This window comes from Oncorhynchus mykiss, chromosome 9, assembly GCF_057628025.1.
Source record: "Oncorhynchus mykiss isolate SJ-2025 chromosome 9, ASM5762802v1, whole genome shotgun sequence".
In the NCBI taxonomy this organism is placed as follows: domain Eukaryota; kingdom Metazoa; phylum Chordata; class Actinopteri; order Salmoniformes; family Salmonidae; genus Oncorhynchus; species Oncorhynchus mykiss.
In genome coordinates, this window is record NC_143030.1 from 60,270,605 (window position 1) to 60,286,483 (window position 15,879).

Consider the following 15,879-nt stretch of genomic DNA (forward strand, 5'->3'; position numbering starts at 1 on the left):
AATTTTTTTATACATTTGCAAAATTGTCTAAAAACCTGTTTTTTGCGTCATCATTATGGGGTATTGTGTGTAGATTAATTTGAATCCATTTTAGAATAAATGTGGAAAAAGTCAAGGGGTCTGAATACTTTCCGAAGGCACTGTATTTCAAGATTTTATGCTCATATATACAGATGGATCAAAAGATCCATGGACATGTCACACTGGGTCAGCCTTTGCTGTACAGGGAAATGGTTTTGCAGTAAGGAAACTTATTACAGACCACCTGGCTGTATGCATTGCAAAACTGATGGCTGTACTGTTGGCCTTGCAGTTAGTGGTGGAAGTCAAGACAAACATAATAGATATATGCTCTGATTCATGTACTGTGCTGATGAGTATGCAAACACTTAGCTCATATAGCTAAATGCGGTACTCCAATTCATGCACGGGTGAGACAGATGGGTGTCCAGAAGTTTTTGCTTGGGTCCCAGCCCATGTGGGGGTGAAAGGAAATGAGGAAGTAGATGTGCTAGCTAAACAGACCTTTAGGAGAAAGGATGTGGAGTAAAACATATTAAGAGTGTCAACATTTTTAAGAGAACCGGAACTACGGATTTACCACCTCCCTGTCTCTGGCCCACATTCCAGTACAGTAGGTGGCGGCAATAAACCATAAAGTTTGATGCCAACCGCAGATAAACACCACAGAAAAAGTATGCGTGCGCACCACCTTGTTTCGGTCACGTGAGACGATTACGAATATGGTGGAAGTGTATTTCTTGAAGTGAAGCCGCAAAAGAACCAAAACAGACCGGGATATTAAGGAAAGTTGCCTGTCACGTCTTGAACTTCTTCTGCCCTTGGATTCGGGTAAGCATAACATCCGAGGTGGGAGGTCCTCAACCACAATATTTAGCCTAAACACTGGGTCAGCCAGCCACGACACAGGCTAACCTGCCAGCTTTTAATTTAATGTATTTTTTTGTATTTCGTGCTCTTGTGTTGTCACGAGCAGTTGTGAGTAACCCATTCATAGATGGTATAACTTCATAAGTTGCCAGCTGATATGTAACACGTAAACAACACAAATATTGCATCCAAGCTCTGTATCCCGGAGCAGAACGTAAATAACATTTCGCTAGCTACCAGATAGCGGAGTTTCAAGGTTGTAATTTCACTCGTTTTGAGTTAAGACTACATCTAATTTAGCCACTCAGCTAACTAGGCTAAACGCGTTAGCCTTCTTCATTGTCAAACATGTCGGAGATACCTACACTTTGCCTTTTGCTAATGTCATGCGACTGATGGTTAACATCTAATCCTAGCGATGGCAAACAAAATGCTATCAAAGTTAGCTATGTTTATGTTCTCCAGACATATTGTTATTGCGTAAAATGACGTTGGGGTTCTCTTGCTGTCATCCAGTCACATGTGTTCATAAAGCATACTGTAATTTCAACAACCCCACCCCTCCAATTTGTTTGAACTGAGGGGTGGGGCTGGGTAAATGTAGCTAACCTTTCTCAATGCATTGTGGGTAATGATTGGTAAGGAAGTTGTTTGGCATTTATAAGTTGTATTCTTCAAGAAACAAAGCTCTTCCTGGAATGTTGCACTCTAACCAATACTTTAAAAACAAGTTAAACATGCCTGTGTGTAATATTATACGGAACAACAATATAAATTCAACAATTTAAAAGATTTTACTGAGTTACAGTTCATAAAAGGAAGTCATTCAATTGAAATACATCCATTAGGACCTCATCTATGGATTTCACATGACTGGGCAGGGGTGAGGCCTGGGTGGGCATAGGCCCACCCACTGGGGATCTAAGCCCAGCCAATCAGAATTAGTTTTTTTTCCCCCTCCACAAAAGGGCATTTATTACAGACAGAAATATTTCTCAGTTTCATCAGCTGGCGTGTGGCAGGTCTCAGACGATCCCGCAAGTGAAGAAGCCATATCGGTAGGTCCTGGGCTTGCGTGGTTACAAGTGGTCTGCGGTTGTGAGGCTAGTTGGACGTACTGCCAAATTCTCTAAAACAAATATTTTATTTCAGCCCATGAAACATGGGACCAACAATTATATTTGTGTACAGTATAGTTGATTTTGTCAGTTCTTATGTTAACTATTAACTTGGTAGTGCGTTAGTTAAACCCAAAGACATAACCTAACCCAAACAGTAGTTTATGTGGAAAGATAGTAGCCTACTAGCCTTGTCAACAAGAACCTCAGCGGCAGAGCTTTCCTGAGGTCGTGTACAGATGCTTAAGCTGCTATTTAGCCTTCAGTCAGGATCTTTTCGTCTAACCTTGGCAATACTTAATTCGTTCTCGATTTGGACGTCACCGGTATCTAAACTCCCAAGGCTAGCTTTAGGGGGAAAGTTGGAATTTATTTATGCTCAGTTATTAAATTAAATGTTTTTGCTGCATGAAGTAATCCAACAAGACTAGATGGCGGTGTATACCTTGTTGGATTATTTCATGGAGAAAAAAGGATTTGAATTTAATTAAGGAGCATTTTCTAATTTCTAACTTTCCCCCTGCAACTAGCCATGGGAGTTTAGAAGACTTTTGTTGTTAGAAAATCTCTCTTTTGAATAATTCAACATACCAGCTACAACAGCAAATGTTACATAGCTGTATTATCCAGTTAGTCTTGCATTGTGTAACAATGTAACATAATGTAGATACAAAAATGGTTGAACTGCAGCTTTTAACACTGACAAGGGCCTTGTGACTCGAGTATAAAGGACTGACTCGTACTTGAAACCTAGGGACTTGATACTTGATTAGGATTCATGGTTTATTGACTTGACTACTGCCATCCGCTAGCCTACTTCTAGCCCTGAAGCAGGACTAGATTGAAACATTACAAATGTTACCTGTAATCAACTCTAATAGCCTTGGCTGTGTTTCCACTTTTTTTATTCATTTGTGCATTATCTGATATTTAGCTGAGGGATGTAATCATTGCCTTAAGGTGAGTCTGATCCTGGTCGTAGCTGATGAGTTTGTGACTCACTAGTCAGAAAAGCAGTCGCTCACTGTATGCCCAGGATCAGCAGTAATAAATTATTGACTCCGGGTACAACCAAAGTTAGTTGGTCAAGAGCTTTTTCCTCTCATTTGCATAGGGGAGAAAGGCAAGGAACATACCTTTGTGTAATATAGTGTATGTAGACACTGCTTCAAATGAGTGGATTCTGCTATTTCAGCTGCACCTGTTGCTGACAGGTGTATAAAATTGAGCATGTAGCCATGCAATCTCCATAGACAAACATCAACAGTAGAATGGCCTTACTGAAGAGCTCAGTGACTTTCAACGTGGCACTGTCAACTTTCATCGGTTTGTAAAATTTCTGCCCCGGTCAACTGTAAGTGCTGTTATTGTGATGTGAAAACGTCCAATGGCAACATCGGCTCAGCCGCGAAGTGTTAGGCCACAGAAGCTCACAGAACGGTAACTGCGAGTGCTGATGCGCGTAAAAATTGTCTGTCCTCGTTTACAACACTCACTACCAAGTTCCAAACTGCCCCTGGAAGCTACATCAGCATAATAACTGTTTTGTCAGGAGCTTTATGAATTGGGCTTCCATGGCCGAGCAGCCGCACACAAGCCTAAGATCACCATGCACAATGCCAAGTGTCGGCTGGAGTGATGTAAAGCTTGCCGCCATTGGACTCTGGAGCAGTGGAAATGCGTTCTCTGGAGTGATGAATCACGCTTCACCATCTGGCAGTCCGAAGGACAAATCTGGGTTTGGCGGATGTCAGGAGAACCCTACCTGCCCCAATGCATAGTGCCAACTGTAAAGTTTGGGAGGAGGAATAATGGTCTGGGGCTGTTTTTCATGGTTCGGCCTAGGCCCCTTAGTTCCAATTAAGGGAAATCTTAACGCTAAAGCATACAATGACATTCTAGACGATTCTGTGCTTCCAACTTTGTGGCAACAGTTTGGGGAAGTCCCTTTCCTGTTTCAGCATGACAATGCCCCTGTACACAACACAAGTTCCATACAGAAATGGTTTGTTGATCGGTGTGGAAGAACTTGGAATGGCCTGCACAGAGCTTTGACCTCAACCCCATCAAACACCGTTGGGATGAATTGGTACGCCGACTGTGAGCCAGGTCTAATCGGCCATAATTTTGGAATGATATGTTCGAGCAGGTGTCCACATACTTTTGGTCATGTACTGTGCATTTGGTAAGTATTTAGACCCCTCGACTTATTCAAAATGTTGAAATAAAACATTTACATAAGTATTCAGACCCTTTACTCAGTACTTTGTTAAAGCACCTTTGGCAGCAATTACACCCCGAGTCTTTTTGGATATGACGCTACAAGATTAGCACACCTGTATTTGGGGAGTTTCTCCAATGCTTCTCTGCAGATCCTCTCAAGCTCTGTCAGGTTCGATGAGAAGCGTCACCGCACAGCTATTTTCAGGTCTCTCCAAAGATGTTGGATCGTGTTCAAGTCTGGGCTCTGGCTCAGGCACTCAAGGACATTAAGACTTGTCCCAGAGCCACTCCTGCCTTGTCTTTGCTGTGTGCTTAGGGTCTATGTCCTGTTGGAAGGGGAACCTTTGCCCCGGTCTACTGTCCTGAGCGCTCTGGAGTGTTCATCTTTCCCTCAATCGTGACTAGTTTCCCAATCCCTGCCACTGAAAACATCCCTACTGCCTCCATGCTTCATCGTAGGGATGGAGCCAGGTTTCCTCCAGACGCTTGGCATTCAGGCCAAATAGTTCAATCTTGGTTTCATCAGACCAGAGAAACTTGTTTTCTCCTCGTTTGTTTTAAAAACTTCAAGGGGGCTGTCATGTGCCTTTTACCGTGGAGTGGCTTCCGTCTGGCCACTCTACCCTAAAGGCCTGATTGGTGGAGTGTTGCAGAGATGGAAGGTTCTCCCATCTCCACAGAGGAGGGACAGTTCTTGGTCACCTCCCTGACCAAGGCCCTTCTCCCCCGATTGCTCAGTTTGGCCGGACCAGCCAGGTCTAGGACGAGTCTTGGTGGTTCCAAATCTCTTCCATTTCAGAATGATGGAGGCCACTGTGTTCTTGGTCACCATCAATGCTGCAGAAATGTTTTGGTACCCTTCCCCAAATCTGTGCCTCAACACAATCCTGTCAACTGTGGGACCTTTTTATATAGACAGGTGTGCCTTTCCAAATAATGTCCAATCAATTGAATTTACCAGAGTTGGACTCTGAGAAAAATCTCAAGGATGTTTAATGGAAACATGATGCGCCTGAGCTCAATTTCGAGTCTCATAGCAAATGTAAATAAGGTATTACTGTTTTTTATTTTTAGTTAATCTGCAACAAAAAATGTTTTAAAACAACTGTTTATGTGTTGTCATTATGGGGTATTGTGTGTAGATTGAAGAGGAAATAAAATCGTTTTTTCACTTTAAGAATAAGGCTGTAATGTAGCAATATGAAAAAAGCCAAGGGGTCTGAATGCACTTTAGTGTACATTATGCACAATGAGAACCAGGAATGAGGACTAGGCTATGATTCTTGGTGCTACTTTCACCAATTTGATTTTCCCTAGAAAGTTACTTGTGGGATGGTATCACACTCGAGGCATTTTCCAGAGAACAGTTATTTGTAAATGGGCAATTCCACAGTAACAGACTGACACTGGGACTTTTTCACTTTAAAATACATTTCAAACAAACCAATGATTGCCAAGTTATACAAACCATACTATGCATAAGGACTAGCTTCAACAATTTCCACTGAGATTCTTACAAAAACACATTCACTTCAAGAACAGTGCAGATGCAAAGGTGGGTAATAGAATGAGGACACAAACAGCACAAACCTTCATTCTGTTAAGAACATTTGGATCTGCACTGTTCAAAGTAGTCCTTGTGCATGGATTTGTATGGTTTCTTTAACTTTGCAATTGTTTTTGTTTGACATGCATTTTAAAGTGACACATCTGAATCTGTCACTCTGTTACTGTGGAATTACCTAAATGACTCTTAAGAATCGTATAAATATACATCTGAGCTCGGTAAGTTTGACACCGACTTCCATGTACTTATAGAGAAGTCTAGCCTCGTCAGAGAATGGTAGGTACAAGCATAACCGTATTACACCTTTTAACTAATAGCAATAAGATTTCATTACCATTCAAAAGAGGTCTGTGTTAGTTGCTGGGTGGTAATAGTGTAACTAACAGAATGCTGACCATGATATTTTGTTTCATTACAATCAGATAACATCACATTTAGATAAGCTCACTGTAATATCATAAAGCGTCTCTCACAATGCAGTGAGACAGAGGATAGAAAGGCTGTAACTTGCATTGCATGGAATGTGCGTTGGTCCATTGAATGGTTGACTGAGTGTGGTGTTTTGTTGCAGGTATGTCATGGCCTCCAGCATTGCTAAACCAGGCCCTGGGAATGGCTACCCCATGAAGGCACAACTGCAAATTATGGGTAGGTTCTTAATCCTGATCCTTGTCATTTATTTTGAGTGTTGAAGGGCTTAGTCCATACCAAACATAGGAAATGCTCTCTCAGGGTGTGGGTGATGTTCATAAAACAGAATTGACCTGAAGTGCCCTATAATATAGTAAAATATGTAATTTAGTCATGTGTGCATACATTGTTATGTATGGGTGGCAAAATCGAACCCACTACCCAGGCATTGCAAGCATCGCGACTACTAACTGAGCTGCTGTCAAACTTCCAACAGTCAGTTTTCCTTCTAGCTCTGCCCTAATTCACAACACTCTTCATCTCCTCAGTGCTATCAGCAAAACTGAAAGAGAACAAGAAGAACTGGTTTGGCCCCAGTCCATATGTTGAAGTTGCAGTTGACGGCCAGTCCAAAAAGACCGAAAAATGCAACAACACCCACAGTCCCAAATGGAAGCAGCTGCTCACTGTGTAAGTTGTCATCGTGTTATTGTTGAGCACAAGGAACAGCCGCCTATTAATTTAACGAGTACAAATTCTCTCGCAAGTGTATAGGGTTGACTGAGGATCCACTCATGATTTAGTAGTGCCAAGTGCCAACACATCCACACAATCAATCCCTTCTTTATATAGCTCTGGAGTCTTACTCTGCAGTCCCTTCTTAATTTAAAGTCCCTCTCCAATTTCAGTATGTCTTGGTGTGGAGAATTCAGAGCAGTTATACTATGGTTGAGTAAGCTGATGCGCTTCCATAACTGTCTTTTCATGCAAATATTTAGTGTTTAAATAGGCAGCTGTAATAGTGGGCATGGACACTTGCTTCTATTTGCCTCCATGCTAACGCTGTTTGTTTTGTCTTCAGATATTTGATCATAATTATCTTTGACTATTTCGTGTCTGATCAACTCTCACCTAAAATGTATGCTATATTCCCAGTGAATTAACCAATGTAATCTTCATTGTATGTTTTTCTTTTATCTCGGCAATAGAATTGTCACTCCTTTCAGCAAGCTCATCTTCCGGGTATGGAGTCACCAGACCTTGAAGTCGGACGTATTGTTAGGCATGGCAACTCTGGAGGTCAGCGACACACTCAAATCCAACGACATGAATAGTGAGTGCCTTCCTTGTATCATGTTATGCATACCTTGCTTGGCTGTGTGATAAGGGCCTGTACTGTGTCTGTGCTCTCTCTCTCTTACATAACACAGCCACAAGCACCTCCCTCTGCTTTGACTGTGTGATGTCACAGATAAGAGGCAGATGAGATTACTTCCCCTTCATAAAGAGTTCATTCAGTCCCCTGCCAATTTTGCCAAATACAGTTTAAGACAAACTAGATTGGTGTGATATGTTCAGTCTCCTATTTTGACAAAGCAGTAAACAATGACAGCTTAGTTTTAGAGTAGGGTAATTACTCTGTTTCTTATGGCTGTATATTTGTTTGACTCTCCTTGTATTCCTTTTACGGGAATGATCTCTCCATGACTTTTTTTCCCACTAGTTTGTTGAAGATATATTTCATAAGGTGACAACCGAGATAATCATTGATCATAGCCTATGCGGTATACTATCCAAGCAGTTCGTTAATGTCCCTCTTGTGTCTCAAACTCAAGGTTATCATCCTGGTGCAAAGTGGCAGGATGACTCAAAGTGCTGATAAAGGCTTTTGACAGACAAGGAACTGAGTGGAAGGAAGCTTTTTATTACATAACCAATAGTGCTGGGAATTGCCAGGGACCTCACGATACGACATTATCGTGATACTTAGGTGCTGATATATGTATTGCGATTGGATAATGTGATTTTATTGCAACTCGATGTTCCAAACATATTGCTCACTATATGTCTGATGCAGAGGGACAAGAGAGAGAGACATGAGAAAATAAGTTTTGATCAGTTATGGAAATTAAAGTCCTGAAAACAAATTGGCTCCCTATTTAAAAAGAAGATGGAGAACAAGCTATGAAGGAAAAATACTATAGTTTTGGTGCAGATACAGCCAACTAGCGCAAACATAATATTCAGCTTATTGACAATACGATATTTTGTGAAAAATAATATCCTGATTTGTAACTAGGTTCTTTCCCCCATCTCTGATAACCAATGATTTTGTTCCATGGTGTTTTCCCTTCAGTCTCTGAGGTGGTGCAGACCCTGCAGCTGAGTACAGACAAAGACCAGACCGATGTGGTGGGGGACCTGTCTGTCTGTCTGGACGGCATGCAGGTCGACCCAGAGATGTTTGCCTCTGCTGTCGAGGCCAACAGCCGAAGTGCGTCTGCTCTGTGCAATGTTATCCGCACTGTTATCTGTATTGATTTATGGGAGAGTTATGGTTTTCCCAACCTGCCCAGAAAATAAGCTCCAGCTTCCCGTCAGTATGTTCAGTTCACAACTCTGTTTGTGTTTCTGATCTCAGGTATGTCAAATGGGGAATCGCAACACAACGGGGATCATGATGTGAGGTAAGCCTATTATTCCTGGTTACTGTGGTAATGATGTTCTTGCTTATGAACAGAGTTAATAGTTGACCTTGTGGCAGGAGGAGTAGAGATGGCTCTCCTTCTGTGGATGGTTTGGAGCACAGAGCTTCCCCAACTGGGCGTGTGGTCGCAGTGAACGGCACAGGGTCTCCCGCTCTGTCAGCAGGTGGCTCCAAGGGGAATCCTCTACGGCCCCCCAGGCCCTCCCGACCCCCACCACCCACCCCACGCAGACCAACCTCCTCTCCAGGTGAGTGGGTCAACCTCTTAGCCCATCTTAAACCAACACTAATGCTCCTGGGGATTTTATGGCATGGTGTTTTGCTTTATGCAGCATCCTCGGCAGCATCCTCTAATAGTTCCATACCAACTGAAGGAAGCGATGGCCCCAGTTTTGCGATGGCTTAGTTTTGTATGCATTTGTCAGATAATGTGGCAGAAAACAACCATTTAGTGTCGTTTTCTCAAACTCATCCAATCTTTTTTCTCATTCACTGGTTTTCGGCAGCATCCTCTAATAGTTCCATACCAACTGAAGGAAGCGATGGCCCCAGCTCAGAAACCCCAGTCCGTATGCCTGCACCTGCAGTACCAGCCGCAGACCCCAATGCCCCACCCCCTACACACGACCAGAGCCAAGCAATAGCAGCCAGACAAGCAGCCAGTGTTGCTCCAGGCCCCCCCAGAGTCCCCACTGTCGCTGCAGGCCCACTGCTTCCTGGGTAAGGGTCAAGCCATCCATGTTGATCGGTCTGGCAGTAACTCTCAGTTAGTGGTGTCAATACAACTCAGGAGTTCATCTGACATGTTCTGTTAAACTGAAGATGTGAGCAAGCGAGCTGTTTGAAATATGTCTGCTGCGACTGCTTACCAACTGCAATTACCTGTTATTATTGCTCCAGGGTTACTTAGTCTCATCATTTTTATACTGTAACTCCACACTACCTGATGTGATTTGGATTCTAGCTTTTTTAGCTGGTGGACTGTTTTTTTTAAGTGTAAACATTTTCTTTGTGTTGCTGTGAAGATGGGAGCAGAGGGTGGATCAGAACGGAAGGCTGTATTTTGTAGATCATGTGGAAAAGAGAACGACGTGGGAGCGGCCTGAGCCTCTACCTTCTGGGTAACTCCCCTTACATATCCTGTATCTTCATACTCAACTGATACTCCAACTACAATATACATTCTACATACAGTATTCAAATGCATTTTTCCTACCTCTATACTAACACAGAGAATGGTGTCTTTGTTACTAGAAGATACTAAATGGCCAAAGCTCTTATACTGGTCTCCCCTGTTCCTCTTTGCCCTGTGTGTAGGTGGGAGCGGCGAGTGGACCCCATGGGCAGGGTCTACTTTGTAGACCACATCACCAGAACTACCACCTGGCAACGGCCCACCATGGAGACGGTACGGAACTATGAACAGTGGCAGCACCAACGCAACCAGCTACAGGGTGCCATGCAGCAGTTCAACCAGCGCTTCATATTTGGGGTGAATGGGGTAAGTGGGAACTCTGACTGGTCAAATCAAGTGCTCAGTTCCTTCAATAACAGTACTGAACAGTTGTGAAACACTCAAGAGATGAAGATTTTAAATAAATGGGGAAATCTGCTATTTGCACTCTGTGAAATGATAATGCCATCAAATGGATTGGGTAATTTACAGGAAGTTTATTAGGAACTAAAGAACTAAAGGAGGATGCTACCCCACCCCTGGCTTTATTTAGCCAAATGAGCTAGCTGGCAAGCCAGACATGATATTATCTTCCTATAACTGCTCTAACTATGAAATGTAATTAATTGGGCCTTGCTGTTGTGTCCAGACAATCTATTAGTGTTTGTCAGCCTTATCAGTTTGTCTGCTTCTCTTAATTCTTTACATATTGTGCTGTAAACAGTTTCCCCTCTTTCAGTTGGTGATATTTAACCAATCTTGATCAGTTGAATTTTTTAAACTTTGTTCAAATATTATTCCTTATTTTCTCTGGTGCACTGAAGCTCCAGGACCAGGTTCCAGCCACTGAGAATAAGCAGTTTGATCCCCTGGGCCCGCTGCCACATGGATGGGGTAATATCTCACTACCTCACATCGCACAGATTCATTAAATGTTTTCTAGAATTTTTCATGAATTGCTTTACGTCCTCAGAGAAAAGAACTGACAGCAACGAGAGAGTGTACTTTGTCCAACACACCACACGGACTACACAGTGGGAGGACCCTCGCACTCAGGGGTGAGAAGTTCATCTGTGCTACTCTTAGTGCAGATATGTATTCTAACAGCTACTTTTAACCTCCGTGGGGGCTATCCTGGCAAGATTAGCTCAGCCCCTGGTTCTAGTACTCTCCACATGCCCATGTGCTGGAACTGAAGTGTTAATTCAGACATTGTGCAGATCTGTGTCTGACTCTTGGTCCAAGTAATGACAGACACACTCTCTCTCAGGCTGCTGAATGAAAAGCCTCTTCCAGAGGGCTGGGAGATGAGGTTCACTGTCGACGGCATCCCGTACTTTGTGGACCACAACAGGAGAGCCACTACATACATCGACCCTCGCACTGGAACATCCTCACTGTACGTCACAATATTCCATTCACTTGATATGAAAGCATTGGGCTCCCACTCTGACTAAATAATTTTTCTTGAGGCCATATTTTAGAATAAAACTAGACTGTATGTAGCAAACACGGTTCTGTTTGAGACTAGTTTTGACCTAAAACAGACTGGTGATGGAAGTGTTGCTACTAATAACAGCCCTTTATGTTCTAAAAATGTCAAATAAGGATGACTAAAATGGGCTGAACCGATACTGTACTGTCTATCTTTTAGTATTGTAATGAGCCACACCTGAAGGATGATGGTGTACTGTCAACATGACTGTTCTCTGTGAGGCAGTGACTTTGCTTACCTCTATTCCCCAACTAACAGGAATTACCTGTTTGGTGCCTTTTCACAGGACTGAGGTTATTGATATTTCCCCTCTAGCTGTTTGTCTGCTCACATGTAGCATGTTTTGGCTGAAACAATTGTCATTATCTAGCCATTTATTATTTCTGAAGAGTAGTGAACACATACCATTGTCTGTCTGGGGTCTATGATTTGACAGTATTGTGTAGTTCTCATTAACTATAGTAAAAGCCAGGTAATCTAACAAGGCTGATTTGTGTTTTGGCCATGATGTGTGACAATGTGTGCCTTGTTCCTTCCCGCTTACTATAAAACAGTGAAAATGGGCCCCAGATTACTTACGTTCGAGACTTTAAAGCCAAAGTCCAGTACTTCAGATTCTGGTGCCAGGTAGGTGTCATGCCTTCTGAGTTTGAGTGGTTAAACATTGTCATTGTTTTTATGATCAACAGAACCACATGAATTCCAATACAGTGACCCAATTAAATGAAAATTATGACTTGTTATTTCTGTTGGCCCATTCTGAAAAAAGTCACATGCTTCAAAATCACTTATGATTTCCTCTTCTTCTTGTCCAGCAATTGTCAATGCCTCAGCACATCAAGATCACTGTCACCCGCAAAACCCTGTTTGAGGACTCGTTCCAACAAGTGAGTAAACATCCTCCCAAATGATCATGCTGACACTGACATGTTGTCCATATTAATTTGACTCTTTCCGTTGTAGATAATGAGCTTCAATGCACAGGACCTCCGCAGGAGACTATGGATCATATTCCCTGGGGAAGAAGGCCTCGACTATGGTGGGGTGGCAAGGTAAAACTCTGTGCTCTTGTACAGTCATTGCACTCCAATAAATCATATGTCGTCGTAGTGATGAAGTTGCCTTTGGTCAAGGTTTCAGCTTTTTGAATTGCCTTGTAACATATCCTAGATAAGTGGTTGTCTACCAGTTATTTGACCACGTTATAAAGTATGGTGTTCGTTGGATGCTTGCAGAGAGGTATTGTGATGAGTTATCAATTTCTTCCTCTGTAGGGAGTGGTTTTTCCTGCTGTCTCACGAGGTGCTGAACCCCATGTACTGCCTATTTGAATATGCTGGAAAGGACAACTACTGCCTGCAGATCAACCCTGCCTCATACATAAACCCTGACCACCTTAAATACTTTAAATTCATTGGACGCTTCATCGCTATGGTAACTATTTTGAGTCATTAAGTTCAACTTTTACTGCAATGTGATATGTTTGCAAGTGCAAAGATCTGATGCAGTTCTATATTTTTTAGATGTTAACCTCCTGATCTCTTTTCCCAGGCTCTTTTCCATGGGAAGTTCATTGACACAGGCTTCTCGCTGCCGTTCTACAAGCGCATGCTGAACAAGCCATGGGCACTGAAAGATCTTGAGTCCATTGACACAGAATTCTACAATTCTCTTATCTGGATTAAGTGAGTCTTCTGCGGAAGCTGTACTGATATTAACTTTGGTTGTAACGGATGTTAATGTTTGTTCAGTATTTTGGTCCCATTTTTCTTAACACAGAAAACAACAACTTTCATTAAGTCGCTGACACGTCTTTGTCATCTTTTTGTATACTTTAGGGAGAATGACATTGAGGAGTGTGGCCTGGAGATGTACTTCTCTGTGGACAAAGAGATTCTGGGTGAAATCACCACTCATGAGCTCAAGCCGGACGGTGGCGAGGTCCTGGTCACTGAGGAGAACAAGGGGGAGTATATTAGGTCTGTCTCAGCGTATGGCCGCCTTCTCCCCTCTTGGTACCTCTGACCCCTTTTCACTACTGTCCTGGTGTGTGGTGCCTTGATGGTCTGTGTTTCTCCCCCAGGCTTGTAGCAGAGTGGAGGTTGTCCAGAGGTGTGGAGGAGCAGACCCAGGCCTTCTTTGAGGGTTTCAACGAGGTCCTCCCACAGCAGTACCTGCAGTACTTTGACGCCAAAGAACTGGAGGTATGAGTCTTAGTTTAGCATACTTATTTACACCAGATTCCCAATATTCACTCTGGTAAAGATCAGTTGTTCTATTGAACCAATTGTGACATGTCCACTTCCTGCAGGTGATGCTGTGTGGGATGCAGGAGATTGACCTGACAGACTGGCAGAGGAACACCATCTACAGACACTACGCACGCAGCAGCAAGCAGGTCCTCTGGTTCTGGCAGGTCAGTGTTACTCCTCATCTGTGCTACAGTCAGATGCCACATCTCCTCAGTATCATTCCATTCAGATCACGCACTAAAGAACATGCCTGGACATACTGTACCCTCCTGTACTTTCCTTCCAGCTCATCAAAGAGATGGACAACGAGAAGCGGATGAGACTCCTCCAGTTCGTCACAGGCACCTGTCGCCTTCCCGTTGGAGGCTTTTCTGACCTATTGGGTAAGTTTGAGGCTGTTCCTTCCCCTCATGGGTGGATGACAAATGCAATCTGTAGAGGTAAAAGATAATGAAACATAACATTGTGCCCTTTTTACCTGTAAGTAGATGGGTTAGTGACTTCCATATTTGGTTTTGTAGGGAGCAATGGCCCGCAGAAGTTCTGCATTGAGAAGGTGGGAAAGGAGAACTGGCTGCCCAGAAGTCACACCTGGTGAGTACTGTATGGAAGAGTCAAGGTTAAAACAGAGTAAAGGCTTCATTCGACAGATAACGAACCTGCCCCTCTTTCCCCCTTTTCTAGCTTCAATCGATTGGATCTGCCTCCTTACAAAAGCTATGAGCAGCTGAAGGAGAAATTGATGTTTGCGATTGAAGAGACTGAGGGCTTTGGGCAGGAGTGATCTAGCAACTGATCGATAGACACAGGAGTGTGGTCTTCGTTTGTCAGTGTTTAAGCCAGGGAGCATCTCGAAGACTGGCATCTGTGTAAGCGTGTTTGTGCGTGCGTGCTGTTGAAGGGAGAGACCTTGCTCTAAAATATTGGAAGCATATTAGAGGTGGTTATTGATCCACAAGAGTAAACTGCTCCTGTCTCATAGAATGTGTGCCCCTCCCCCCATCATGTATTAACGCTGGAAACTCACCCTCAATAACATCATATCATATATGGGACAGGGTTATCAGCAGCATCGGTCCCAACACTATTTCTGACTATCCCAACACTGACTTTAAGGAAAATTGTTACGTCTGATAAGACAATGGCCAGATCAAGAAGGTTCACTGCACATGCTTTAAAATAGAACAGTTCTTCTGTTCAAGGTTCCTTAGCATTTATCTGTGAATCAATAAAATATTGCACGGGACAATATTGGCCCCTATATTTATAAAGGTACATGGATGTGGCTCTACTATGACCCTAGTTTTATAGGGCATTGTGACATGATAAAATGTAATCTCTTTAAGTATTCTGGGGAATAGGAAGTGTGAAATGTTTGTGTCCAGAATATTGCCTTGATGTCTTGGCTGATTTGCGATTTAACCAAGTTGTGTGCTGAGGTTGTGCCTGTGAAGACTAAACAGGTAGCTTTTAAAAGAGATTTTTAACAAACTGATTTATCCATTTTATATTAATGGGAGATGTTTTTCTAGCCGTGGCAAAGGCATGGGAACGTCGGTGAGAATACATTTAGTTTGTTTTTCTGGGTTGATTTTGAATGGAAATCCTAGGGTAGTTAATGTGTAAATAATGATTTATGGTGCATTGAAAATAAAAAGTTGGCTCCTATTTTTGTCTCCAGATGTATCCTTAATGCAACTTAAACTGCTCTCCCTGTATATGAAACCATGTTGTAAATTGTGTTAATAACAAATTAATTTCATTTTGTAAAATAAAGTGTTTAGTAATAAGGGGTGTGTTGTGAAACGCCATTTGAAAGATTTTTCCCCTGTTTTGATTTATGTACATTATGAATTTGTGTAAAAAAAAAATATATATATAAAAAAAAAATATCAAATTAATTCAATGGGTTTAGTGTTTTTCCTTTTGTGGCGTTACTGTGGTAGTGACGTCAGTGAAGAAATCTAAACCATCTAGTTAAACGAGTGAAAGGGCTTCAAATCATGGCTATCCATTTTGAATAGTTTCATTTTCATTTTAG

General features: G+C 42.5%; 1 protein-coding gene across 1 annotated transcript; it reads left to right on the top strand.

Moving 5' to 3' along the window:
* Window positions 1-537: 537 nt before the first annotated feature.
* Window positions 538-15,739, top strand: LOC110532404 (E3 ubiquitin-protein ligase Itchy). The gene is made up of 24 exons (XM_021616281.3): window positions 538-852; window positions 6,371-6,447; window positions 6,759-6,900; window positions 7,419-7,543; window positions 8,567-8,704; window positions 8,852-8,897; window positions 8,975-9,165; window positions 9,424-9,637; window positions 9,943-10,038; window positions 10,235-10,418; window positions 10,916-10,985; window positions 11,065-11,149; window positions 11,362-11,490; window positions 12,141-12,213; window positions 12,402-12,473; window positions 12,550-12,638; window positions 12,861-13,020; window positions 13,138-13,271; window positions 13,425-13,565; window positions 13,670-13,790; window positions 13,898-14,002; window positions 14,125-14,221; window positions 14,360-14,432; window positions 14,523-15,739. The coding sequence occupies exons 2-24, from the start codon at window positions 6,378-6,380 to the stop codon at window positions 14,620-14,622; spliced, it is 2,655 nt and encodes an 884-aa protein (XP_021471956.1). The 5' UTR covers window positions 538-852; window positions 6,371-6,377; the 3' UTR covers window positions 14,623-15,739.
* The last annotated feature ends 140 nt before the right edge of the window (window positions 15,740-15,879 follow it).